At 38.0% G+C, this 24,263-nt stretch overlaps 2 protein-coding genes across 9 annotated transcripts in view; one reads left to right on the top strand and one right to left on the bottom strand.

Annotated features, from left to right (window-relative positions):
- acacb (acetyl-CoA carboxylase beta) overlaps positions 1–15,889 on the top strand; it is a 31,192-nt gene extending 15,303 nt beyond the window's left edge. For 4 of the 6 annotated variants that reach the window (XM_067439327.1, XM_067439326.1, XM_067439331.1 and 1 more), the window contains 33 exons: positions 3–91; positions 273–397; positions 575–688; positions 962–1,075; positions 1,175–1,264; positions 1,348–1,466; positions 1,729–1,770; positions 2,590–2,613; positions 3,112–3,255; positions 3,339–3,438; positions 3,589–3,696; positions 3,775–3,831; positions 3,931–3,972; positions 4,050–4,265; positions 5,359–5,517; positions 5,590–5,793; positions 6,532–6,687; positions 6,782–6,904; positions 7,566–7,835; positions 7,953–8,050; positions 8,137–8,257; positions 8,401–8,511; positions 8,655–8,798; positions 10,549–10,669; positions 10,786–10,882; positions 10,969–11,065; positions 11,185–11,320; positions 12,404–12,581; positions 12,788–12,900; positions 12,995–13,149; positions 13,318–13,488; positions 14,009–14,145; positions 14,878–15,889. In XM_067439327.1, coding sequence (XP_067295428.1) covers positions 3–91; positions 273–397; positions 575–688; positions 962–1,075; positions 1,175–1,264; positions 1,348–1,466; positions 1,729–1,770; positions 2,590–2,613; positions 3,112–3,255; positions 3,339–3,438; positions 3,589–3,696; positions 3,775–3,831; positions 3,931–3,972; positions 4,050–4,265; positions 5,359–5,517; positions 5,590–5,793; positions 6,532–6,687; positions 6,782–6,904; positions 7,566–7,835; positions 7,953–8,050; positions 8,137–8,257; positions 8,401–8,511; positions 8,655–8,798; positions 10,549–10,669; positions 10,786–10,882; positions 10,969–11,065; positions 11,185–11,320; positions 12,404–12,581; positions 12,788–12,900; positions 12,995–13,149; positions 13,318–13,488; positions 14,009–14,145; positions 14,878–15,004 — 4,102 coding nt within the window. In that variant the 3' untranslated portion in view covers positions 15,005–15,889. The remainder of the gene's footprint in view (positions 1–2; positions 92–272; positions 398–574; positions 689–961; positions 1,076–1,174; positions 1,265–1,347; positions 1,467–1,728; positions 1,771–2,589; positions 2,614–3,111; positions 3,256–3,338; positions 3,439–3,588; positions 3,697–3,774; positions 3,832–3,930; positions 3,973–4,049; positions 4,266–5,358; positions 5,518–5,589; positions 5,794–6,531; positions 6,688–6,781; positions 6,905–7,565; positions 7,836–7,952; positions 8,051–8,136; positions 8,258–8,400; positions 8,512–8,654; positions 8,799–10,548; positions 10,670–10,785; positions 10,883–10,968; positions 11,066–11,184; positions 11,321–12,403; positions 12,582–12,787; positions 12,901–12,994; positions 13,150–13,317; positions 13,489–14,008; positions 14,146–14,877) is intronic. The other 2 variants (XM_067439328.1, XM_067439330.1) reach the window with 2 other exon arrangements.
- Positions 15,890–16,246: 357 nt separating this feature from the next.
- Positions 16,247–23,312, bottom strand: foxn4 (forkhead box N4). Of its 3 annotated transcripts, XM_067439337.1 has the most exons (11): positions 23,175–23,312; positions 22,483–22,568; positions 20,459–20,531; positions 19,427–19,590; positions 18,992–19,083; positions 18,792–18,884; positions 18,576–18,697; positions 18,371–18,467; positions 18,054–18,261; positions 17,215–17,601; positions 16,247–17,112 (listed from the first exon to the last, which is right to left on the bottom strand). In XM_067439337.1, exons 2-11 carry the CDS (start codon positions 22,526–22,528, stop codon positions 16,862–16,864), a joined length of 1,533 nt encoding a protein of 510 aa, XP_067295438.1. In that variant the 5' UTR covers positions 22,529–22,568; positions 23,175–23,312; the 3' UTR covers positions 16,247–16,861. The 3 variants fall into 3 exon arrangements, with proteins under 3 accessions (XP_067295438.1, XP_067295440.1, XP_067295441.1); XM_067439339.1 differs by lacking the exon at positions 20,459–20,531 and having other exon boundaries at positions 19,427–19,593; XM_067439340.1 differs by lacking the exon at positions 20,459–20,531.
- Positions 23,313–24,263: the final 951 nt, after the last annotated feature.

The following is a 24,263-nucleotide window of genomic DNA, read 5'->3' as shown; positions in this document are numbered from 1 at the left end:
AGATACCGTAGTGGAGTTAGAGGCTATATGAAATCAGTTGTGCTGGATCTATTGAGACGGTACCTTCAGGTGGAGATGCAATTTCAGCAAGGTATATGCAAACTTCAACCTTGATTATACCATCACAGCAGAGCAAAAAGAAAATTATTTCACAAATGTTGCCTTTCTTTTTGAGAATATGTCAGGAAAAATAATGGCAAAAGGTAGATGAAGTGCAAACAATATGATACATTTTAATAAGAAATCTATAAATCTCTCACTTTTCTCGACAGCTCACTATGACAAATGTGTCATCAATCTCAGAGAGCAGTATAAGCCTGACATGACTCCAGTACTGGAGTGCATCTTCTCCCATGCTCAGGTCTCCAAGAAGAACATTCTAGTCACCATGCTCATAGTAAGATCCTTCCTGAACTACTTAACAGTGCTTTTTTGTTTTATTAAGATGTGACATTGCCAGCTGATTCCCACAATCATTATGAAAATAAGCACACGTGCCTTATCTAAGGAGTAACATGACTGAGTTCAGTAAATGGACACTTTGTGTTCTCTTTTAAAAAATAAAAATATTCAGGACCAGCTGTGTGGCCGGGACCCGATGCTTGCTGATGAGCTCATGGTCATTCTGGATGAGCTTACGCAACTCAGTAAAATGGAAAACTCTAAAGTGGCACTTCGGGCAAGACAGGTATGAACGAAACCTCAGTGGTCATGATCTTAGACCTCTGCTGAACTGTTTAAAAGTTTGGGGGTCAGTTAAGTTTTTACTAAAGAAAAAAAAAATTGTATTCAAGATGCATTCAATTGATCTAAAGTGACAGTAAGAATATGTATAATGTTACAAAGAATCCTTAAAAAAAGCTCATTTCCACAAAAATAACAAAATGCACAGCTGTTTCCAACAGCATACAGTTTGCAGTAACCAATACACTAGCCATAACAACACTATATCTTTCTTCAGGTGTTGATCGCCTCTCATTTGCCCTCATATGAACTTAGACATAACCAGGTGGAATCCATCTTTTTATCAGCTATTGATATGTATGGGCATCAGTTCTGTCCCGAGAACCTCAAGGTAAAGCAGCCGTGATTATGTTATCATTACCACTTTAACACTTTAATATTGTTAATGTTCTAACAAAGGCATAACAAGTCAAAAATCCTGCATCTGCAGAAACTTATCCTGTCTGAGACCTCCATCTTCGATGTCTTGCCCAGTTTCTTCTACCACAACAACCGTGTGGTCTGTATGGCTGCCTTAGAGGTCAGTAAAGCTCGTTTCTTTCTTCCCAAATGTTTAGTGGTATGTGGTCAGGACTTTCCTTGTACTTTTCTGGAATTTCTCAGGTATACGTACGGAGGGGATATATTGCTTACGAGCTTAACAGCCTTCAGCATCATCAGCTGCAAGATGGAACATGTGCAGTAGACTTCCAGTTCATGTTACCATCATCCCACCCAAACAGGTATAGCAGCAAATCATATGTAGATCCTTATATCCAGAGTAGGGCTTACAATTATGTTTCTCCCATGAAATCAACGGGAGTCTTGTGGCCAACTTTTTTCAAATATAGAAGCTTTTGGTTTGACCTTCATGAATAGTAGTTCATTACTATGGCACTTAACACACTATTTATGAACTTTTTGACAATTTGACCTTTATATACAATCCCCCTATATTATAACATTTATTTGCTTATTTTGACATTGTTTTCTTTCCTCTGAAAGAGAGCCTTGCTCCTCAGTGAACCAGTCCATGCCTAAATCAACGTAATACACTCTATATTTATTAGCATCTCCCTAATGAAGTAATATTTAACAGAGTGCACAGCAACAGACCCTGTCTTACACTCCTAACTTCCCCCCCTTTGGGCCTGTTTTGGGTTCTTATAAGCTATAATGGGAGATCTGATTTCACAGTTTTCACACTGGGGTTGCTTAAGATTGATCAACATGCTTTGAAAGAAAAAGATGATTAGATTGCAATTATATTTTACACATTATTAAAAGCTTTATCTAAAATAGGAACTGAAATATATATTTTGACATTAAGTCAAAATTGACCCATTTTGCTATCTTACTAAACATTCTTGGCCTTGTTGTAAATGATTGGTCAAAAGACAAAAGTAATATAGTATATTATATTAAATTATACAATCATAAATGTAATATTATGGAAGTTAAATGGGATGTGAAGAAATTTCTGTCATTTAAAAATATTAAAGCTTCAAAATATAAAATATTTACACAATATTTAGAAAAATATTTACAGTGTTTCACAAAAAATCTGAGATATAGTTATGTAAGTCAAAGCAGATTGGTCAATCACACTGAATCACATTAACTGGTGTTTCTGTATATAGCTTTGTGTTTTGTCACTGAGTGCAAAGTGATTCCCTTATTGTTACTTTTGTTGCTAATCTGTTTCTCTCTAATGATAAATAATGGTTAATAGATCTATTTTTCCAAAAAAAAAATTCGAAAAATATTTCTAAGATTGCTTTTTAACATACCGGTAATCATGATAAAAAGAGATCCGAAGTTAGAGGATGAGGATCCCATACTAACACTCGCCTGCTCTCATTTCAGAGGGAGCAGTCCTACTTTGAACAGGTAGAGTACAGATCCTCCCTGCAACCAGTCAGTCTTGTGTGTGCATTACCGTGTATGTCTGCAGCAATGCATGCTGGATGCATCTACTTTATTTAATGACTTGAAGAAATTTGGCCTCAAAGGGACAGTTCTTTTTACTATTTTTTTCTGGATTTAATGGCTCACATAATTGGTCAATTTGTTGGGTTAAAATGTGGACTTTACCAATTAATTCCTGACACCTTGCCATTTTAATTAAGATGAGCTACATAATCCTATTTCACTCAAACTGGGAATATAGAAGAAGAGTATTTTGCATTGAAACTGAAGCAATGCCATTAGTTTATGTTTTTGTCCACCCTTAATTATCTTTTTTTGCATATTTGCTCTCTTGCTCTCTGTCACACACCACACACACACACACACACACACACACACACACACACACACACACACACACACACACACACACACACACACACACACACACACACACACACCATCTTCTCCCCCTCTTAGATTGTCTGTTCCTGTGAATGATTCGAGAGAGTTTCAAACAATGCGTCGCCAAGGCAGTGAGCTCTTCCTGGATGGAGCGCTGTCGCCCCCATGTCAGAGGATGGGTGCCATGGTTGCCTTTCATAGTTTCGACCACTTTAAAAGGTCCCTTTACATTTAGTGGTTATAAATAGAGAGTTGGATTAAATGGGAGATTTAGTCTGATCTGTGATTTGATTGTATTGTAGGTGTTTTGATGAAGTGATCTTTCGTTTTGCGGATCCGCAGTGTGAGAGCGCTCTGTTTTCTGATGGCTGTTCCACCTTCTGTGATGGGGAGAGCTGCAAGGTGAGAGTTAGGAAAAAGCAAAAAGAATTCACCCAACAATAAAAAATGTCATCATATACTTACTCTCATGTTGTTCCAAACCTTGCATTCTTTTGTGAAACAATTTTTGGTGAACTATTTATGTCAGTGTATACATATATACTGTTTCAGAACATGAAGGAAAACCCCATACACATCATAAATGTGTCTATCAAACAAGCAGACATTGAAGATGATGATGCTTTAGTCACAGCTTTCACTGCCTTCGCTCACTCTAAAGTAAGTATTTTAAAGATTGTTGACCTTTTAGCTGTGTGTGCTGTGCTGGTCAGTGGCTTGACTCTGTGTTTATTTCAGAAAGCTCTGCTCTATGAATATGGAATCAGAAGAGTGACATTTTTAGTTGCACAAAAGGTGAATGCTCATATACAATTGACATTGCCTAAATATATATATATATATATCGTCAATCGAAAAGAGATTAAAATTGCGAATGCCTTTCTTCCCCCTCAGCGAGAGTTCCCAAAGTACTTCACGTTTAGAGCCAGGGATGAAGTAAGTGATGCTTCTGTTGATTTGATTATTTAAAAACGTACATTAAAGAGTAACACTGTCCACCTCTTTCTCTCTAGTTCCATGAAGACAGAATCTACCGTAACTTGGAGCCTGCTCTAGCCTTCCAGCTTGAGCTGAATCGTATGCGTAACTTTGATCTGACGGCCGTTCCCTGTGCCCATCACAGGATGCAAATGTACTTGGGTGCTGCTCGCGTGGAAGAGGGGACAGAAGTCACAGATTATCGCTTCTTTATCAGAGCCATCATTCGCCATTCTGACCTAATTACAAAGGTAACTAATATTCCTATTACACAGTATGGAATTTTGTGTCCTATTTAATAGGAATTAAGCTGTATGTAATACCTTGGAGGATATTCACAGACATTTAGTAGAGTCTTCCTCAGAGAAAGGCAAGTTTTTTTTTTTTATTTACTTTCTGTGACTGTTTACATTTTTATATTTATATTTGTTTATTTGGAGGACATATTTACAGAAGCGGCATACAGTTATCACTTCAATTTATACAAGTTATTAATATGTTTATTAGTCTGTTCCCTGAGTATCAAACCCATAACCTCGAAGCTGCTAGCACCTTGTTTTATCAGTTACACTACAAGCTACAGAAACACTGTTCCAGTCTGCAGCTTAGGTAGCTTATCTGTTTTTTTAGTCAGTGTGGGATTACAATAGTCTAATTTAACATCATCATAAATGCATGCTTGATTAACCTTTGGCATCAATCATAAAACTGAACCATATTACACAGAATTGTTACTGACTAGTGTAAAAATATACTTGTTTAGAGTACACTACCATTAAAATAATTTAATAAATCTCTTATTCGCACCAAGGCTGCATTTATTTGCATCAAAAATACAGTAAAAAATATAATATTGGGAAATATTATTACAATTTAAAATAACTGTTTTCTATTTGAATAAATCTTTAATGTAATGTATTCCTGTGATGGCAAGGCTGAATTTTCAGCATCAATACTCCAGTCTTTTAGTATTTTATATTTCAGGATTCTTTTATAAATAGAAAAAGTTTGTAACAATGTTAATGTCTGTATTGTCACTTTTGATTATTTAATGTGTACAATTAAATCCTCATACCATTGAACAATAGGGTATTTATTTATGTACATTATGTCTAAAACTTCCAAACTGGCAATATAAAATGACAGTAGAGGTTAAAATGTCAATACTAATGCTTAGATCTTAAATTTAAAGCTGGAAACACAAAGTTCTTATTTCAATATAATAACAAAATATGACATGCCAGTGTGGTTCGTTGATGGGTATTTTGAGGGTATTTTTTTTTTAAAAGTTTTTAAGTTTGATTTAAAGATTTTTTTGATTAAATTAGTTTACTCTTTCTGTAGGAGGCCTCATTTGAGTACTTGCAGAATGAAGGAGAGCGGCTGTTGCTGGAGGCGATGGATGAGCTTGAGGTGGTGGCCTTCAGTAACACACCCATTCGTACTGACTGCAATCACATCTTCCTCAATTTTGTACCCACTGTTATTATGGACCCTTCAAAGGTTGGATTCAAAGACATAGCCACTGCCATTGCTCCTGGGCTGTATTGCTAAGATAGTCTTCTTTCCCTACAGATCGAGGAGTCTGTCCGTTCCATGGTGATGCGGTACGGAAGTCGTCTGTGGAAGTTGCGTGTTCTCCAGGCTGAGCTGAAGATCAACATCCGCCTCACCACCACCGGAGATGTCATTCCCATACGCCTCTTCCTCACCAATGAGTCCGGATACTATCTGGATATCAGCCTATACAAGGAGGTCACTGACCTCGCCACTGGACAGGTGCAGCCCACATTCACTATAGTTCTTAATTAAAGTGGCATTGTTAGGAGGATTATGATTACCGGTACACCAAATTACACATTTGCATAACACAAAGGGCCCTATCATACACCCGGCGCAATGCCGTGTTTTGTGCTAGTCTTAGCCCGACGCAGTTATCATTCTTATGTCCAGCACCAAGTTGCACTTGCACCCATCTTTTCGACAATAGGTCTAAAAACATGGTGTGTTCAGGTGCATTTTTGGCGTGTTGCTATTTGGAGACAACTGACCAACTGAAACCTGGTCTAAACTCACTAGTGCAGTATTTTTTGTTATTTAAAGGGCGCAATTTAGCAATATGCATCTATAGGGACGGGGACGTGCAGCAGACATACACAAACATTTTTAATTAAAAATAAAGGATACCTCTCTGGAGAAGCATTAAGCATTTAGTCTTTCCTCTCACAAATTCTGCCTTGTAAAAAGCTTATTAAAATAGTCATATTAATATACTCTCTCTATATATATAATTAATTTTTTTTGCTTTAATTATTTAATTGTAATGATAAACTGCAGTACAATGGCAGAAGGTTCTGGGTAGCTAGTTAGAAGAGAGGGTTTTGAGCTTGATGTCATCCAAGCAAGATGCCCAAGCTGTTGTCTTGTTACTATTACTATTTATTATTTCATGCCAGAATAAAGAAAAGAAATTTGTTGTTGTGTGCCACAGTGCTTACATGTATTCCTGTTCTACAGATAATGTTCCTGTCGTATGGAGACAAGCAAGGTCCACTGCATGGAATGCTAATCAACACACCATATGTCACAAAAGATTTGCTGCAGGCTAAACGCTTTCAGGCTCAGAGTCTTGGCACCACATACGTCTATGACTTCCCTGAGATGTTCAGACAGGTGCAGTGATGGAACAAGTTTTCACTGTGATTGTTTATGGGATGTGTTGTTGAAATGTTGACGTTCGCTCATTATTTGTTTTTTCTGTTGTCAGGCTTTGTTTAAGCTTTGGGGACCAGGAGACAGTTACCCTAAAGACGTGTTGATGTGTACTGAACTGGTCCTGGATTCTCAGGGGAGTCTTGTGCAAATGAACAGACTACCAGGAGACAATGAGGTGCATTGATTAATTCTTACTATATTCCTTAAGGAATTTTCTCTTAGGCAGTGTGTACACTGTTATCGCAATCATCAAGCAGAAGGTGAACATAGTTTGACTTGTGATGTTGCTTTGGATCATAAATCACACTGTGTTTGTTCATTTAGCCAAAGGAGAACTGGCACCCCCCAACTGAACCTTGTTTCTCTTAAAGATTTTCCTCCTCCATCACCTGATGAAAGTTTGGTTCCTTGTCAGTTTCTCATTTGGCTTGTTCAGTTGAGGTTTAAAAGACACTTAATATTCTGTAACATTATCTATTTGAAAGCACTGACACTATTGGATTAGTACAATACTTAAACTAAATTGAGCTGAAATTGTATTTGTTTCATAATAGGAACTTTACAACATGAATAAGGTTATTTTCTTGTTTATTACTGGGAAGCTGCTTTGAAACCATCTGTATTGTATAAAGTGCTATATAAATAAATGTGACTGGACTTGGACAGTAATAATTCTCTATGGACTATTGAGGAACACTGTTCATCAGTCAGACCCAGGGAACATTTCCATAATTTGGCTTGTAAAGAAAACATTTCAAAATATGTAAATAAATGAATTCATTAATTTAAATCAGCTAAGTAAATGGATCAGTCATTTGTTTATCCTCCTTTTCTAGGTTGGCATGGTGGCTTTCCGGATGAAGATGAAGACTCCTGAGTACCCAGAAGGCCGAGATATCATTGTGATCTGTAATGATATTACCTATATGATTGGCTCTTTTGGGCCCCAGGAGGATCAGCTCTTTTTACGGGCATCTGAGCTAGCCAGAGCGGAGGGGATTCCACGCATCTACATCTCAGCCAACAGTGGAGCTCGTATCGGCCTGGCAGAGGAGATCCGCCACATGTTTCAGGTGGCTTGGATTGACCCTGCTGACCCTTATAAGGTGGCCGAATGCACTTAACTTCAGAACCACTGCACTTCTGAATGACTCTTGGGTTTTCATTTTACAAATGTTTTCAATTTTTGTTCAAGACCATTCTTCTGCTTTGTCCTCCTGCAGGGTTTTAAGTACCTGTATCTGACACCTCAGGACTACACCCGCATCAGTTCCTCTAATTCTGTCCACTGTCACCATGTAGAGGAGGGAGGCGAGTCCAGGTAAGCTACTGGTTTTAGCATGCACGGAAAGACCTATATCAAAAAACCTCTCTCCTCGGCTCTTAAGCGTTCAAATAATGTCGTAGGTACATCATCACAGACATCATAGGGAAGGAAGATGGTCTTGGAGTGGAGAATCTGAGGGGTTCAGGCACCATAGCTGGAGAAACTTCCCAGGCTTATAAAGAAGTCATCACCATCAGCATGGTGAGACCTAACATCTACCCATAATATCATCAGACATTTTACAGTATGCCAGAAATTTATTGTATATGCAATATATAGTTTTGTATCCATGGTTTGGTCATCTAGTAACCATTTAAGAGTAAGAGTGTCCGTTGTTCCTCCAGGTCACATGTCGTGCCATAGGAATTGGTGCGTATCTGGTACGTCTAGGACAAAGAGTAATTCAAGTGGAAAACTCCCATATCATCCTGACTGGGGCTGGTGCACTAAACAAGGTGTGGAATTTCACATCTGCAGTAACACATTACACTGTACAGTGTTACATTTATTTGGACTATGTTTCCTTTTCGAGCATTGATAAAGTCACTTGTGATTTATAAGTCTTAAATTCTTTAACTCTAAATACATTTCTTTGTAGGTGCTGGGTCGTGAAGTCTACACCTCCAATAACCAGCTTGGAGGGGTTCAGATCATGCACAACAATGGAGTGACACACACCATCGTGCCAGATGACTTTGAAGGGGTGCTCACTATACTACAGTGGCTATCTTACATGCCAAAGGTAGACTGTTCTTAAACATGTCCATTTTATCCCCTAAATATTTTTTAAAGGTGTCATGAACTGGCTTTTTAATAATAATAAAAAAAAAAAGTATACTGTTGTCTGAGATCAACTAAAACGTTCATGTGGTTTTTACAGTCAAAAACATCATAACTAATATGTAATAGGCTATTTTCTACACTGGTTTTGAGGCTCTCTCCTGAACGCTGGGTTTTGATGGGTGTGCTGAACTGGAGACTTGGAAGTAAATGCCCACGGCTAGGATTGGATAAGATTTGCATATTTAATAAGCTTCAGCTCCGCTGTCATATCTATACCCCTGTCAGTTCAGTTCATATGAAAGAGGGAGGGATTGATTAGAAAGCAGCAACCGGGATGATTCTCTCACAGGGCTCGTAAACGTATTTATCTAACAAACGCAATGATTTATTTCTCATCCACCCGCGATTGATTGTGACATGTGACGTGCGCGCGCCCAGATCAAGACAATATTATTTCTGCCGTCGGGCTTAAGTTTTGTTAGCCCGTCTGGAAAACACACAGCCCCGGGACTACTATTACTTATAAAAAAGACGTTTTACTCACATAAGTTTGTTGCACCATTCCTGTCGGATCCAATATAGAAGTCACAACATTGTGTCTGCAAATTCAGCACTTGAGGCTTGTTTACAAACGATTCCGCAGTGAAATGAAGCAAACACGTGTATATGTCTTACCCACGTGAGCTGGAACTTCACTAAAAATAATTAAAAAAAATAATAAAGTATCACACAATCCTAATATTAGGATCCAAAGGAAGCTTTTGCAGTGACTGTTTTCTTCCACAATATCTTGCTATCTTCTTCGACGTGTTTATTGCTGGCTAGCGTGATCCAATGTTTCGGTGGGCGGGGCTACTGAATTACACATGCTTATTATTCTGTAGAGGCTGGTTTCGCCACTAGATGACGTCAAGATGCGAACACAATCGTTTTCTGAGCCTGGTTTCTATAAAAGCTTTTCTTTAACTAACAAGGAAGTTTTCAGCTCTGAAATTTACAGAATAATCTTATATTACCATGACCTTTTATATATCAAAAGCTCAAGGGAAAGTTGATTTTTCAATTCATCACCCCTTTAAATTATAATTCACAATTCATTTTAGTCAGGCATTTATCCTACAAGTTCTCATAACTAACTGTAATTTTTATTTTTTGTGAAATTCGAATGAAAGTTTGGGATTTGGCATTATTCTAAATGATGATTCTCAGATTCAGAAAGATTCAGTATTGAATGTCACTGCCAGTTTTTTTTAAATTAAATCAGCATATATAGGCACAAAGTTTACCATGATATACACTACCGTTTAAAATTCAAATACTTTTATCCAACAAGGATGCATTAAATTGATCAAAAGGTACAGTAAAGACATTAAGAATGTTTTACATTAAAAATAAATTATAAAAATATGTCACAACATTGTTTTACTGCGTTTTTGATCAAATAAATGTAATGGTATAAATGTTGCAGTGTTACAAAAATGCTTTTTTTGTGACATTTTTAATTACCGGTAGTCAATTTTATTTATGTATTTTTTAATTTAAAGTGAAAAATTACCCAGTCATGATCTTGATAGGCTATAAGTAGTTTGGGTTTGATTAGTCAAAATGACAAAATGGCAGAGAATATATTTTGTATTGACTGTGTCATAGCATGTTTGTTTTATATTTTTTAATAACAAGCCCTACTGGTGTTGGCTGTTGTAATTTAGAGCAATAAGAGTCCGGCCCCTATACTGCCTCCCACTGATCCAGTAGAGAGAGAGATCGATTTTGTTCCCACAAAAGCCCCCTATGACCCTCGTTGGTTGCTTTGTGGACGACCCCATCCCAGTAAGAATCACATTTTCCACACAATCTGTTGCATACATTTCTGTGGACCTGTCTGCATGGGCGCTCATGATGATACTTCAGACTCAGCCTTTCTTTCTTTGAATTTGTGTGGATAGCTGTGAAGGGAGCATGGCAGAGTGGATTCTTTGACCATGGTACGTTTATGGAGGTGATGGCTACCTGGGCACAGACAGTGGTGGTGGGCCGAGCCAGGTAAGAACCAGAACATGATGTGAAGATGTCAAATGTCAAATATGAGTGAAAATTCTGAGCTGAGTGAGACTGTGAATGTCATACAGGCTTGGTGGGATTCCTCTCGGGGTCATTGCCGTGGAGACCCGCACAGTTGAGGTTGCCATTCCAGCAGATCCAGCCAACTTAGACTCGGAGGCCAAGGTAAGAGTCCTGACTGATGTTTTAGGCCCTGACTGTGTCTCCCCTCTGGGCACTTTTTTTGTGTTTGTATGTCCATTTCTTGTTATCGGTATTGGCATGAAGTGTCTTTTCTGCCTCAGATCCTTCAGCAGGCCGGTCAAGTGTGGTTCCCAGACTCTGCATATAAAACTGCACAGGCTATTGAGGATTTCAACAGGGAGAAACTTCCACTTATGGTGTTTGCCAATTGGAGGGGCTTCTCTGGAGGCATGAAAGGTATATACTGTAGCTGGTTTTCATGTTTTAGTTGAGTTTACATGACTGTTCAAAAGTTTTGGAAGGATGCAAGGATGGCTTAAAGGTGCACTATGTAGTATTTTTGCAGTAAAATATCCAAAAACCACTAGGCCGGTGTTATATATTTTGTTCAGTTGAGTACCTACAATATCCCAGATGTTTCCGACTATTTGTAAATTGTGAGAAAATTGCTATTTTAACTAAGGACAGGGACGTTTCAGCATTGCATTTGAGGGAGTCGCCTGTCAATTGCATCATATCTGCGTTACCCTCGGTTTCGGCTTTTATTTCGCAGGAGCGCTTTACTCTTAGCAGTGTGAACAAGTGAACGCACGGAGTAACGTCATAACATCGTTTTAAACACACTTAAATGTATCTAATATGATAAACAGAGCAGCATTACCTCAAAATCATAACCGGAAGAGCGAATCTGTGCAGGCGCCCGGCGACTGTGTCCCGTCCCGTCATAATAAAAGTCCCGGTATTCGCGAGGCGGGTATTTGTTTAACAATCGCTCCAGCAGCTGTGATCAGGTCCATAACACTCGGTTCTGCTCTGCTTTAGACTACAGTAACGTTAATAACCGCATGCATGAACGTGATTTCTGCCCGAGTCCTATTTTCCACCGGCTGTGATGAGAAGACCACATCTCCCAAGATGCTGCGCTCCCACTTTGAGTCATTAAACTACGCATTTGTTTTGAATAGGCGCCCTCCAGTGGACGGAAAGTTCAATAGTCCACCTTTAATTAGATTTTTACCTTGTTACAAAAAAAAAGTATTTTAAATAAAATTAAAATTCTTCAAAGAATCCTGAAAATAAAAGTTTCAGTCTCGGATGCTTTCAACATTGATAATGAGAAATATTTCTTGAGCACCAAATCCGCATATTAAAATGATTTCTGAACGATCATGTGAATTCTAATAATATATCACACCATTTGTACTGTATTTTTGATCAAAAAACTTCATCCTTGGTGAGGATAAGATACAGCTTTAAAAAAATAACATTTGAAATGTATTTGAAGGTGTTTTCTTTGAACTTGATTGCTCTGTATGTCAGATATGTATGACCAGGTGCTTAAGTTTGGTTCTTACATCGTGGATGCCCTGCGAGAGTTCAGCCAGCCTGTACTGGTCTACATCCCTCCTCATGCTGAGCTCAGAGGAGGATCATGGGTCGTTATTGACCCCACTATAAACCTTCAACACATGGAGCTCTATGCAGATCGAGAGAGCAGGTGAGCATTTCGATACAGCTTCTCTTCACCACTCTAAGGGACACATTTACTAATGGGGGCAAATTAGCATGAACACAATTCCAATAAAGCGCATGATGTGATCTACTGACGCACACACTAAAGAACAAAGATGCACCTGGATCAGGCTGCCCTAAATCTAAAGTTTTCAGCCCACTGATCTTATTCGATTCCTGTCTTCTCTTCAGAGGGGGTGTTCTGGAGGCCGAGGGCACTGTGGAGATAAAGTTCAGAAAGAAAGACCTGCTAAAGACCATGAGAAGGACTGATTCTGTATATTCTCAACTGGCTGAGCAGCTCGGTACTGCAATTAATCAGACTTCAACACAAATGGTTTTTCAATGGCTATATCTACTTCCTGTGACACACCTGGTTTACTTTTGTGCTCCACGTAGGCAAGCCGGAGTTATCAAGCCAGGATCATAAAGACTTGGAGGCCAAACTGAAGTCTAGAGAGGAGTTCCTTCTTCCCATCTACCACCAGGTGGCAGTGCAGTTTGTGGACCTTCATGACACTCCTGGAAGGATGCAGGAAAAGGGTGTCATCACGGTATAAACATAATTATTTTATTTTTTTAAATCTGGCACTTAAGGCTCCATGTGACTGTACACCCTTTCATGAGGAGATAATTTCCCCATAGCTGTGGATCAGACACATGCAAGACATGTACTAGTGGCCATTCAAATTTTTGACAATAACCAAACCAAATGTTTTTAGGACATCCTGGACTGGAAAAACGCTAGATCTTTCTTTTACTGGCGTCTGCGGCGCCTGCTGTTGGAGGAGGTGGTGAAGGGGGAGATCGTGCAGGCCAACCAAGACCTGAGCAATGGACACATACAGTCCATGTTGCGCCGCTGGTTTGTGGAGACAGAGGGGGCTGTAAAAGTAAGGGAACTTAACGTATGATTCAAATCATTTCCCACTTAGGATCTGGAATGATTTTACAAGTAGTGGACAGCAGTGTTGTTATTGTTAAATAAAACTATTTAAAAATAGTCTGTAAATTGATTTTGGTCATTAAAATAGTAAATTAAATAATATACATACTAAAATAAAACAAACTAGTAATATTGCCTTGAAATAAAACAAGTTGAAGTACTAAAAGGACTAAAACTGAAATAAAAATTTAAGTTACAAAGAAATATTTAAAAACAAAAACGTATAAAAAAATACTAAAGCTTTCACAACAATATACAAAGTGTTGAAATGCTAATTCACAGTATTAATAATTACTATAATTATACTAAAATAACAGTGGTGGACAGTGTAGTCAAGATTTGCTAATTCTTATAACGTGGCTTCATGATTAAAATGCATCTACCTAGACTACTAAAATGTGCAAACTTGACCATGAAACAGTTATGTATCTCATGTGCGGTAATCCTTTGATATTGGGATCTTTTAGGCATATCTGTGGGACAATAACAAAGTGGTGGTAGAGTGGCTGGAAAACCATCTGTCACAGCAGGATGGAACACGTTCTGTCATCAGAGAGAACATCAAATGCTTAAAGAGGGACTACGCTCTCAAACACATCCGCAGGTAATTTTCTCTCACTTCGATAGGCAATTTTTAGATGCATTATCATACACTACCGTTCAAAAGTTTAAGTCAGTAGCACTTATGTACACAGTAGCACTCCTATGCTCACCTAGACTGCATTTACTCGATCAAAAATACAGTGAAAACAGTAATATTGTGAACTAGTAGTGTAGTTTAAAATATATGTTCTCTATTTTAATATATTTTAAAATCTAATTAATATATATGGCAAAAATGCTAAATTTTCAGCATCATTACTCATGTGATCCTTCTGAAATCATTCTATTATGATGATTTCAAGAAACATAACTTTTTATTATCAATGTTGAAAACAGTTGTGCTTCATAATATTTTTATGGAAAAGATAGTTTTTTCAGGATTAGAAAATAGTTTGTTGTTGATAAAAAATAGTTATTTGTAACTTTATTGTTACTTTTGATTAATTTAATGTTGCTTCAGACTAAAAGTATAATTAAAAACCCTAAAAATTACCTTTGAACAGTAACATCATTCAGGGGTTTACATTTCTCAAATCTTATACGATTCCTAAATCTAGCAAACCGGTAGCTGTTGTAAAGTACCAGGTGAATTCCACATCAAATTTACCACTAACACAATGACCAACTAAGTGGAAATCAGTCAGTGTTGTAACAGCAGATCTTTTTTAAAGCTGGAGACTGAAATACCCGTAAAGCAATTTTCTCAATGACTTTTCCTGCACTATATGTTTAGCTTAGTCCAAGACAACCCAGAGGTGACTATGGACTGCATCATCCACATGGCGCAGAACATCACTCCCTCACAGCGAGCCAAAGTCTGCCACCTGCTGGCCACCATGGACAACTCCACCGCCAGCTGATCACATACATGCCATTTAAATGAATCTACACAGCGAGGACGTGTCTTTTGAGAATCAGTAGTAGAATTAAACAATAACGCTTAAGAACTTTAAAAATATTTTGGATCCACGCATTAGTCAGTAGACTTAAAAGCACAACCGAAAATGTCCAGCAATCACATAGCCCACTTACTGTTACTGTTTGTGTGTGACTCACAGTGATCACGTTAGGAGAAACATTTCTCACAATGGCACCAGAGTATTACTTTAAACTCACTCTCAAGAGAGGGAAACCACTATATAGTATTTATATATTCACGTTTGTGCCTTTTGTGTCAATTTTGTGGGTATAATCGACATATGAATGTACAATAAGTGGAAAAGACTATATATTAGATTATTTTAGGGAATCGCCAATGCTCTAAGCGCACATTCATGCTGTATGGCACTTCCTCAGGAATATATGCAACAAATATTAAGCAGAACAAATGGAGTTAATCTCTATTATTAGAGTAAAGTAACAGTATTATACGTAAATAGAATCACTGTGTAAATACCAGGGTAATTCTTCATAATAATTTTTATTTCTAATAACATACAGTACAATATATACTGTAATGCTTAATTCTTAATGTACATTCAAAATGCTACAAATGTCATTACATTTCAATTCATAACTAATCTGATGTATTATGTCATAAAGTTATTATAAAGCATTATCAATATCACAGCCACTTTATGTTTTAATGGCTTGAATCGTGGTTGTTTATTTAGTTTTTTTCACTTGACTGCAAATAATTCTTCTGTTCATATTAATCATGTGCTGGTTATATAAATGGATAAATATGTACCTACTTGCTGTACCATGCTCAACTGATAGTTCTGATTAAAGTCTTCTTGATCAGATTGGTTGCCTTTAATCGTTTTTCTGTGCTTTGTAAAACGTACAAGTCAGAATAAGTCTAGAGCCTGAACTCTAATCGAGTCCCTGACTGTCTTAGTTGACTTTATATCGGGATTAAATGAAATTCATAATTATGAATAAAATAATGTGTTTTCATCTTGGTGTTGTAGTCATTTTTCAATTAATATTTATCTTACTCTTATAAATATACACAGGTTAAGCAATATATTACTTAAATTAAAAGCCACCTTGCAGTATAGTCTATGCATGCTGTATGTTTGTCACGTATGTGCAGCAGAAATCTTTGTCAGGTGTTAAGAACATTTTGTCCAAGTTGAGAATGAAAGCATGAATGCATCTTTCAATCTGAATGTGAAATTTTATTGCTTGCATTTGAAATATTTAGATATGTACAATAAAAAATGATTCATGTCACCATTTCAGCTCTTTTCATAAATATAAATAAACAAACATTAAAAGAGCAGATACGGTGTCTATTACAGTACAACAAAAGACACACAACTACAGTTACAAGGCTAACAATTAAATGGACAAAATGAGAAGAAAACAAGTTTCTTTCATGGAACAGAAAAAAAAAGCTTGGCAACAACCCCAAAATCATAATTCCCATTATTTTTTTTCTTTGTTTCTTCAGTGTTGTGATAACTAGCAATTTGCATTATGTTTATAATGAGAGCAGCACTGTAGTTACTTATGACGATGCTTGGCCACAATGCTAATATTGCGATCTGCACTGGACTGTTCTAGAAAATCCCTTATAAATCACTCTCTCACCATGCAAATTCTGTAAAAAACATAATTGCTTATTTGGTCCTTTTAAAATCCAGTGCATTTAATGCAATCAATATAGTCAATGCAAATTGCACCACGAACACTGTTACATCACCATAAAGGCTATAGGATTGAAAAGCTTTATGGATCCTGCGGAGTAAAGCTTTAGCTTGTGCGTGCGATTAAAGCAAAACGATAGGCTTTGTTCCTCCTTGTGTGTTCATGTACTGGTTAGAAAGAGCATCAATGGCCGAGTATGAAGAGTAGAGGCCTGTCACCTGCAGGTCTGGGTAAGGCAGTCCTCCTGCATTGGACACAGGCGTGACACTGCCAGTGTCCAGGTCACAGTCAGACAGCCGAAGTGGGGAGTTACTGAGAGTACCTAATGCCTCCAGGTTAAAGCTGTCATCCTTCATCTCCTCCCACAGGTTACCTGTAATCATAAAATAAGCCTCTTAGATCAGATCAGACTCGAGTGGAGAAACATCCAATGGCTTTCAATACACTAGTTGACCATTCTCTAGTTAACACATACCTTGCCATGTGAAGTCCATAATACTTGGGTCTAGTGCATCCACCTCTGAATTCATGTCGGTGTGAATCGTGTAAAAGTCGCTGTGTTGCTTGGCTGGATGCTGGGGGCGGGAGCTGTTTGTCAAGTCTGGCATTGTGTGAAGTGGGGGTGTCTGAGCAGGAGCAGGGGAGGCTGGAGCCAAGCGAGACTGATTCTGGATCTGCAGTTGAAGGTGCTGGTGCATGGGGAGACACTGTAGAGACAGAGTGACCACTGGCTGGGGCTGCATCTGAGCTGCTAACGGAAGGGTCTGTCCTGGTGGGCAGCTGGGCAAGCGAGTCATGCCAGTATCAACACACTTCTGTCTGCAACTCTCCGGTCTGTCTGTAATGAGTTTGTCTAATTCATCTAGTAAAAGCAAGTAACAAAACAGGAAAATGTAAATGACGTTGTTTAATTGGATTTATCTGCAAATTCACTAAAAATCACATAATGTATGATGGGTTCAGACTATGATTTTATCCAGTCGGAAAATATCAAACATGTTTGATATTTTGAGTAGATTTTAGAAACGCATTGTATTCACTCATTATGCATCTCCTAGTGTCTTGTGTTTGGAGTGACTTGAATATATGTAGTGTATTCCATTTCTGTGTTTTCAAGGGTGTTCTGGGTTATTGTGTATTGCCCAAAGACAAAAGAAACCACACTGAAGTCTATGATATTCTTGTACATAGATATGGCTTGGTGACCGGAATACCAGTATAAACAACAAAAGTGTCTAGTAGTAGAACATATTATAAAGCTGTCAATACAAGATGAAATTGCCTAGCACTGATAATAGTCACGAGATTCGAGACCTGGGTTGGCCATGCTGCGACGGATGGCTGGGAGATCTTTGCGTTTCCATTTCTGCATCTCTTCCTCCATCTTGTCGATCTTTGCAGGATTGAGTGCCCAAAGGCAGCCTTTTCTAGAGGAACCACTCATCTTGTTCTCCACCTTCTCAAAGCACTTGTTCAAGGACAGGTTGTGGCGTACAGAGTTCTTCCATCCATCAGGTGCTGTCTGTGAAACATAGTTATTGACGATATACTGTAAGTAAGATTTATTTGATTCCATGGCGTGTTGGCTCTGTCCAATTATTTTCCAGTGTGCTTTTACATAAATCCCTCACCTTGAAATAAGGGAAGTGCTCTTTCATAAAGCTGTAGATCTCACTAACAGGAAGGCTGCCGGTTTTGCTGTTCTTTAAAGCCATGGCAATCAGACAGCTGAAAATAGATGAAATTAAATGTAGTCAACTTGAAATAAAATTAAATCTTATTCCCTTTCCAAATAATTATGTTTTTCAGAGGTTGTCACAGTGAACTTTAAGTCACCTGTAAGAATAGATGGGTTTAGGGAAAGTCTTGGGCTGCATGTCCTGGTTGTGAGCAGTAATACGGGGCTGAGGAAACAGACTCTGGCTGTTGTAGTTTCCATAAAGTCCACCAGGAGAACACTAAGGAATATAACAAAAAAAATTATGTTATATAATTTTTTGAATATTACTGTTTTGAGCAGTCTTTACAAATCATACAAAATACTGAACCAACCTGTTGGTTTGCCTGAGTGAAAGTGAGCACTTGCTGAGGGGTGGTTTGGTACACTGATGTGGCACAAGGAAACCCAGGGGAAAACTGCGGCATCTACAAAAACAACAGAACAAATCCGTTAACACACGGTTCTTTTAGCTCAATTGCAAATGCTTGTTAAGTTCTGATTGATCCTGGTTGTATATGTAGTCCTCACTCACGCTGTTGATGGCCAGAGGGCTGTGCTGCATTTCACCTTGTAGATGAATCGCAGATCCTGCTCCTCCTGCTACTGTCATGCTATTCAGCTGAGCTGTGAGATTTAACAAAGTGTGAGTATTTGGTTTACAAATGGGGATTTAATCCACAACATTTTTAAAATAAATTGGGTCAAGAAACTAAGCCTAAAGCTAAAGGTAGACAACGTCAGAGTGAACACAAAATGGAAACATGTTATAAAATATATACATTAACTTTACAATTACTTTAAAATTAAAGAAATAAAATTGACACCAAACAAATAAACAAATACGAATAAATAACAGCATTTAATTAATAATGAATTTTCATTGGTTAAAGCTAAAATGACAATTTTTTTACGGCCATCTTTTCCTCTGTTCACACTAATTGTATACATAGTGTATAAATCTCCTGACCTGTTTGCCGCTCCAGTAGGCTGTTCTGAGCAGAGCTGGCGAAGTCGGGCCGACCACCCCCTATCTGCTGCAGCCGGGGAACGTCTACAGAGGTGAGCCAGGACAGGGACTGAAGATCACCGGGCAGCTCGTCCTTCAGCTGTGAAGGGTCGGTAGTCAGGAGTCTGCTAAAACATAGTATAGCACTCAGTACTGAAACACAAATATGAATAAAACAAGACAATAACTGTAGCACAGAAATGCTCTTGAACTGTTCAACTGGAGTTAGTTTTCTTAAATGCTTCTAATGGTCATTGCTAATATTAAACTGTATTATTTTTTTTATTGTTTTCTTATTTTCTAAGTTCTCTTAAATAGATACAAAATACGCAAGTCTTTTTTTTAAATCAATTGTTAGGGAATAGAAATAAAAAATACTTTCATCCTCTGATCTAATCCAGTGCAGGCAGGGTTATTTGCTCGGCTATTTCTTCATTTCCACTAAGTATCAAGAAAGCAGAGAAACCCTCTTGAATTCTCTCTAGACTTCCCTGCAAACTCGCTATTCAGTCCAATAATTGGGGTCGCTATGACAACCCTCACTTTTCAGTTATTTTGTGTGTCTGGACACTTCAGTGCCCCCCTCTCTATTAAACCAACCTCTAACATTGGTCAGGTGACCAGTGCCTTCTTCACTGTCATTGGTTGAATCATATGTAAACAACGCATGAGATCATTTGAAACATGGGTATGTGGCACACGTTGCCTGCAACAGTTGGTCCAGCCCCATTGAAAAATGATCACCTATTGTGTCCCAAACGACAAATCTGCACAGCGGCACGTGGCTCTATTGTTCCCAGCACACACCCCCCCCAAAACCCTTCCTTGATTGTCTTTACCGTTTTTTTTAACCAACCCCTTGCATTAATCTACTGGAATGACAGGCCTCACACAACAGAGAAAAATAGGATGCCATCTGTTTCCCTGTCCCTTTCCACCCAACCCCTGTCCCCTTCTGCCCCATCCCCCCCGCCTGGAGGCATCAGACAGTACCTAAGGGGGGTAGCTGGGAGGGGGTAGTTGAAGGAGTTGGAGGTCAAGCCACACTGCACACACAGTCTGCCACCTGAATAAATTACAGCATTGAAGGAAGAACTTAGGGACGTGGCCTTGAGCACCCTGGTTGCTCCAGTTTAGAGCTTCTGAATAATTATCCTTTATACACACCCACACAGACACACTCGCAAATATGAAACCTTAGACACCAACGTGTCAACACTACAGCTGTGCGCTTTGAAATGTCTTCCTAATGCCTGTCCCAATACAAAGACATGAAAAAGACACCTTGCAAAGGGACAGTTTAACACCTGGCTTTATCAGACCTGCATCTTTCTGATGAGTGTTGTTAATCAGTCTTTTTCTGTTGAGTCTTATCTTTAATGGAATTCATTTGGATGTCTCTGCCCTTCCATTTAATAGCTTAATTTCTTTAAATTATCGGTTTCCTCAGTGTTAGTTTTGTAAGCCAATATTCACCTAAATCATTTCAAAAGTGTTATTTAGCATTTAAAGATTTGTTTTCAACAACATTTGTTTAAACAAAACCCTGTACGTGTCTGCTGAAAGCTTGTTTAAATTAAAGTTAAATTGTTTGACACAATAATTGTTAAACTCCCTAATTTTTTGCATCGTTGAATAGTGCTGGGCAATTGATTAATCTCTATTAATCCCATCCAAAATAAAAGTTAGTGTTTACATAATATATATACACACACACACACACACACACACACACCATGTATATATTTAAGAAATATTTGCATATATATATATATATATATATATATATATATATATATATATATATATATATGCAAATATTTCTTAAATATATACATGGTGTGTGTGTGTGTGCGTGTGTATATATATATATACATATATATATATCTCTTACATATTAAATATTTTATATATAAATATAACATATTTTCCTTAATAAATACATGAATGTTTGTGTATTTATATAGACATAATAATTACACACAGTACACACATTTTAAATGTGATTAATCGATTGCCAGCATTATTGATTATATTTTATGATATCTATATATTTTTTATTATTTACATAATATTATATAAATGTTGTAGTATTTTAAATTAAGTGTGTAAAATCCTTCACACAAAGCCTAAGAGATCCAACAGGTCTAAAACTGATTTTGACATGACTACAGCCGACAATTTAATGTTGCCAAGAGCATCCACTTGTTGTATTGCCAGACAATGGCTGCACTGTAACTTCAGAAACATCTCAGTTGAGAAAATGTCATCTTACACCGCAGATCTGAGATTGACTTATATTCTATTGATGCACAGATATAATAAAGGAACAAAATAATAATAACAGTATTCATTATAGTACTCTTTTAAAAACTGTGCTTCAGTAATTGGAAGGGGTAGGGGCTTTATTTTGGAAAGAATTCATAACATGCCTCATAAACTCAAATTTAGGATCGTCAACAAAATAGGGCCTGCATCCTTGTACTTATTAGCATTTCTGAAGTGCAATTGTAAACCCAGCTATGTATTGGACGGTTTACGGTCATTAGGGTGCGGTTATACAAGTGAAAGAAAAAATGATTTTATTTGCTCATTGATGCAAACCATTACGTGTCCCACAGAAAGGGGGAGGCGGGCACACACAGTCACGGTTTATCACAGCTCAAGTCGCCCTCGTTTACATTCTAATTGGGAGCCACTTCTCCTTGGTGACCCGTGGGGGCCCCCTTCAAGGTACTCAATCCCTCCGTGTGCCGACAGCGGGCGTGTAAACAGAGCTGATGCTTTCTGACAGATCCATTCAGAGCAAAGATGATGTATTCTCTCGCTCCTTTCTTATTCCACAAACCCCAATTCCCTGCCTCTCAAATCACACTTTTATTTTACAGAATAGGGAAGGTGGAGATTGTATTAAGATTAGCAGCGCTCTTCTTCTTCCCTAAATTATCTTTTTATTCTCTAATCTGCTCAAGGTTCAAAAGCAATGGGTTCAGCCATCAAAGGAAATCACCCCCTACCTGTAGTCTTGTGCGGAGGTGTGGTGACTTTGTCCAGGGTTTTCATGAATCCCAGACATCCTGCTTGTAATTCCACTTTCAATCATCTTTTGCAGATAAAAGTAAATGAACCATGCAAAATACAGAATAAAAGTTATTTTTATAAATGTGCATTTGGTCCAAAGAAAATACAAATAGTACAAATATATGACTTTTTCATCATCTGCGATGTAAAAAAACAACAACAATAATCTGACTCGAGTTAATCACATGGCCACATAAGAACACATTAATTTGTGAATATTAATAAAATAGGCGATGCCCAACAAAAACTAAAGACACTATAACTGAGCAAGAAAGGGGGAAAAGAGAGAATAGTACATTTTAATATTTAAAAAAGAAAATATATATCACTACTTTTGACGTTTGTTTTGTTGACTAATCATCAGACGTCATCAGTCACCGTTAACGTTACCTGTCAGTCTGCTAGCGTTTCAATATTAAATCTTAAATGTTGTATTTAACAGAAAACACATAGACGAGAAACTGTTTGTAGTTGTTCTTCAAAACACCAGGTGATTATTAAAGGCAGACATTTACGTCAGACATCAATGTTCAGGCTGTATAAAATGTCAGTCCGAAACAGGTGCGCAGCCTCTTGACTTAAGTTATTTAAAAATGACTAATAAAACACGAGATAAACGGAATCTTACCTCGTTTCTGTTGAAGTTGTTCTGGGATATAGAAAATCTTGGGTAACGAGACGGAGAAAAGCTCTACTGTTGGTCGGGGCACTTGTTGTCCCACAAGAAAAAACCGTTTTTTAAATTTCCCTCGTCTGTGCGGTTCGCTCGCGACGGTCATGCGCACTGTGTGCACACGCAGCGCGAGCCGTGACGAAGGGAGGGGGTCTCGTGCTCTGACTGACAGCTGTTGTTGCCTTGCCTCCACAATCAAGCAGATTATCTGTCAGAGCATCTCACCTACTGGTTTCCAGTGTTTTTAATTGAATCAATACTTTTCTTCCTCGGAGACTTGTGTTTTCTTCCGTGTTTTCTTTGTGCAGTAACTTAGTCCACAGGTGCGTTTTTTTTTCCAAGTCCGGTGCAACTTCTTATCCACAAACAAAAAATAGAAACATAAAGCTGAGCGTTTAGACCAAATCCTCAGTTTCTACGGCAGGCATCGTTTTATATAGACTATAAATTCCTATAAACTCGGAGAAAACTGATATAAACTCCAACAATGCAGAGACCTGTAACGGATTCAGCAGTGATTTCCATGTTCCCCTGTAGCCATAGGCAACGTTAAATAACACAAATGCCAATTCCTGATATTATTGTTCACCTATATAGCCTAACGTTATATGTAGGAGCCTTATTTTCTAAACAGACCTTTAAAAAAGACACATCCTCTCCGTGCGGTTCTGTGTGATATTCTGTCCTAGGAAGAGCTGTAGTTCAGTCTACTGCTCGTGTTTTAACCGCCTTTGAAGCCGCGTCGTTTTGGTTACACTGCGGCGGGAAAAACGCACAGAGTGGCGCGCGCTGGACATGACAGATCTCACACAGATATGACAGGTTCGCCCCCTGGTTGAAAATGTAATATCATGCCGTGAGTTAATAGCTCTCCTGTGTGTGAAATAAATACGAAAGACGGCAAATGATGATATTGATGTCCCATAAAGTGTTTTAAAAATCGTTTACAGTATTTTATTTGTAACCTAGAAATGCTGAGTAAAACAAACCACGTGCACGCGCATATCTAATGATCATGGTGCTGCTTATAATTACAGGTATTAT

The sequence above is a fragment of the Pseudorasbora parva genome, chromosome 3 (genome assembly GCF_024679245.1).
Source record: "Pseudorasbora parva isolate DD20220531a chromosome 3, ASM2467924v1, whole genome shotgun sequence".
Taxonomy (NCBI): Eukaryota; Metazoa; Chordata; class Actinopteri; order Cypriniformes; family Gobionidae; genus Pseudorasbora; species Pseudorasbora parva.
The sequence above is the reverse complement of the archived record's forward strand: the minus strand, read 5'-3'. Positions and strand labels throughout refer to the sequence as shown.

Excerpts from the sequence above, each read along its gene's own strand:
- foxn4 (XM_067439337.1), bottom strand. The coding sequence starts at position 22,528 with ATGAAAACCCTGGACAAAGTCACCACACCTCCGCACAAGACTACAG. Across the intron at positions 19,084-19,426 it reads CCTACTGGAGCGGCAAACAG|CTCAGCTGAATAGCATGACA; the intron begins GTCAGGAGATTT and ends TAAATCTCACAG. Across the intron at positions 17,602-18,053 it reads TCGCAGCATGGCCAACCCAG|ATGAATTAGACAAACTCATT; the intron begins GTCTCGAATCTC and ends TGCTTTTACTAG.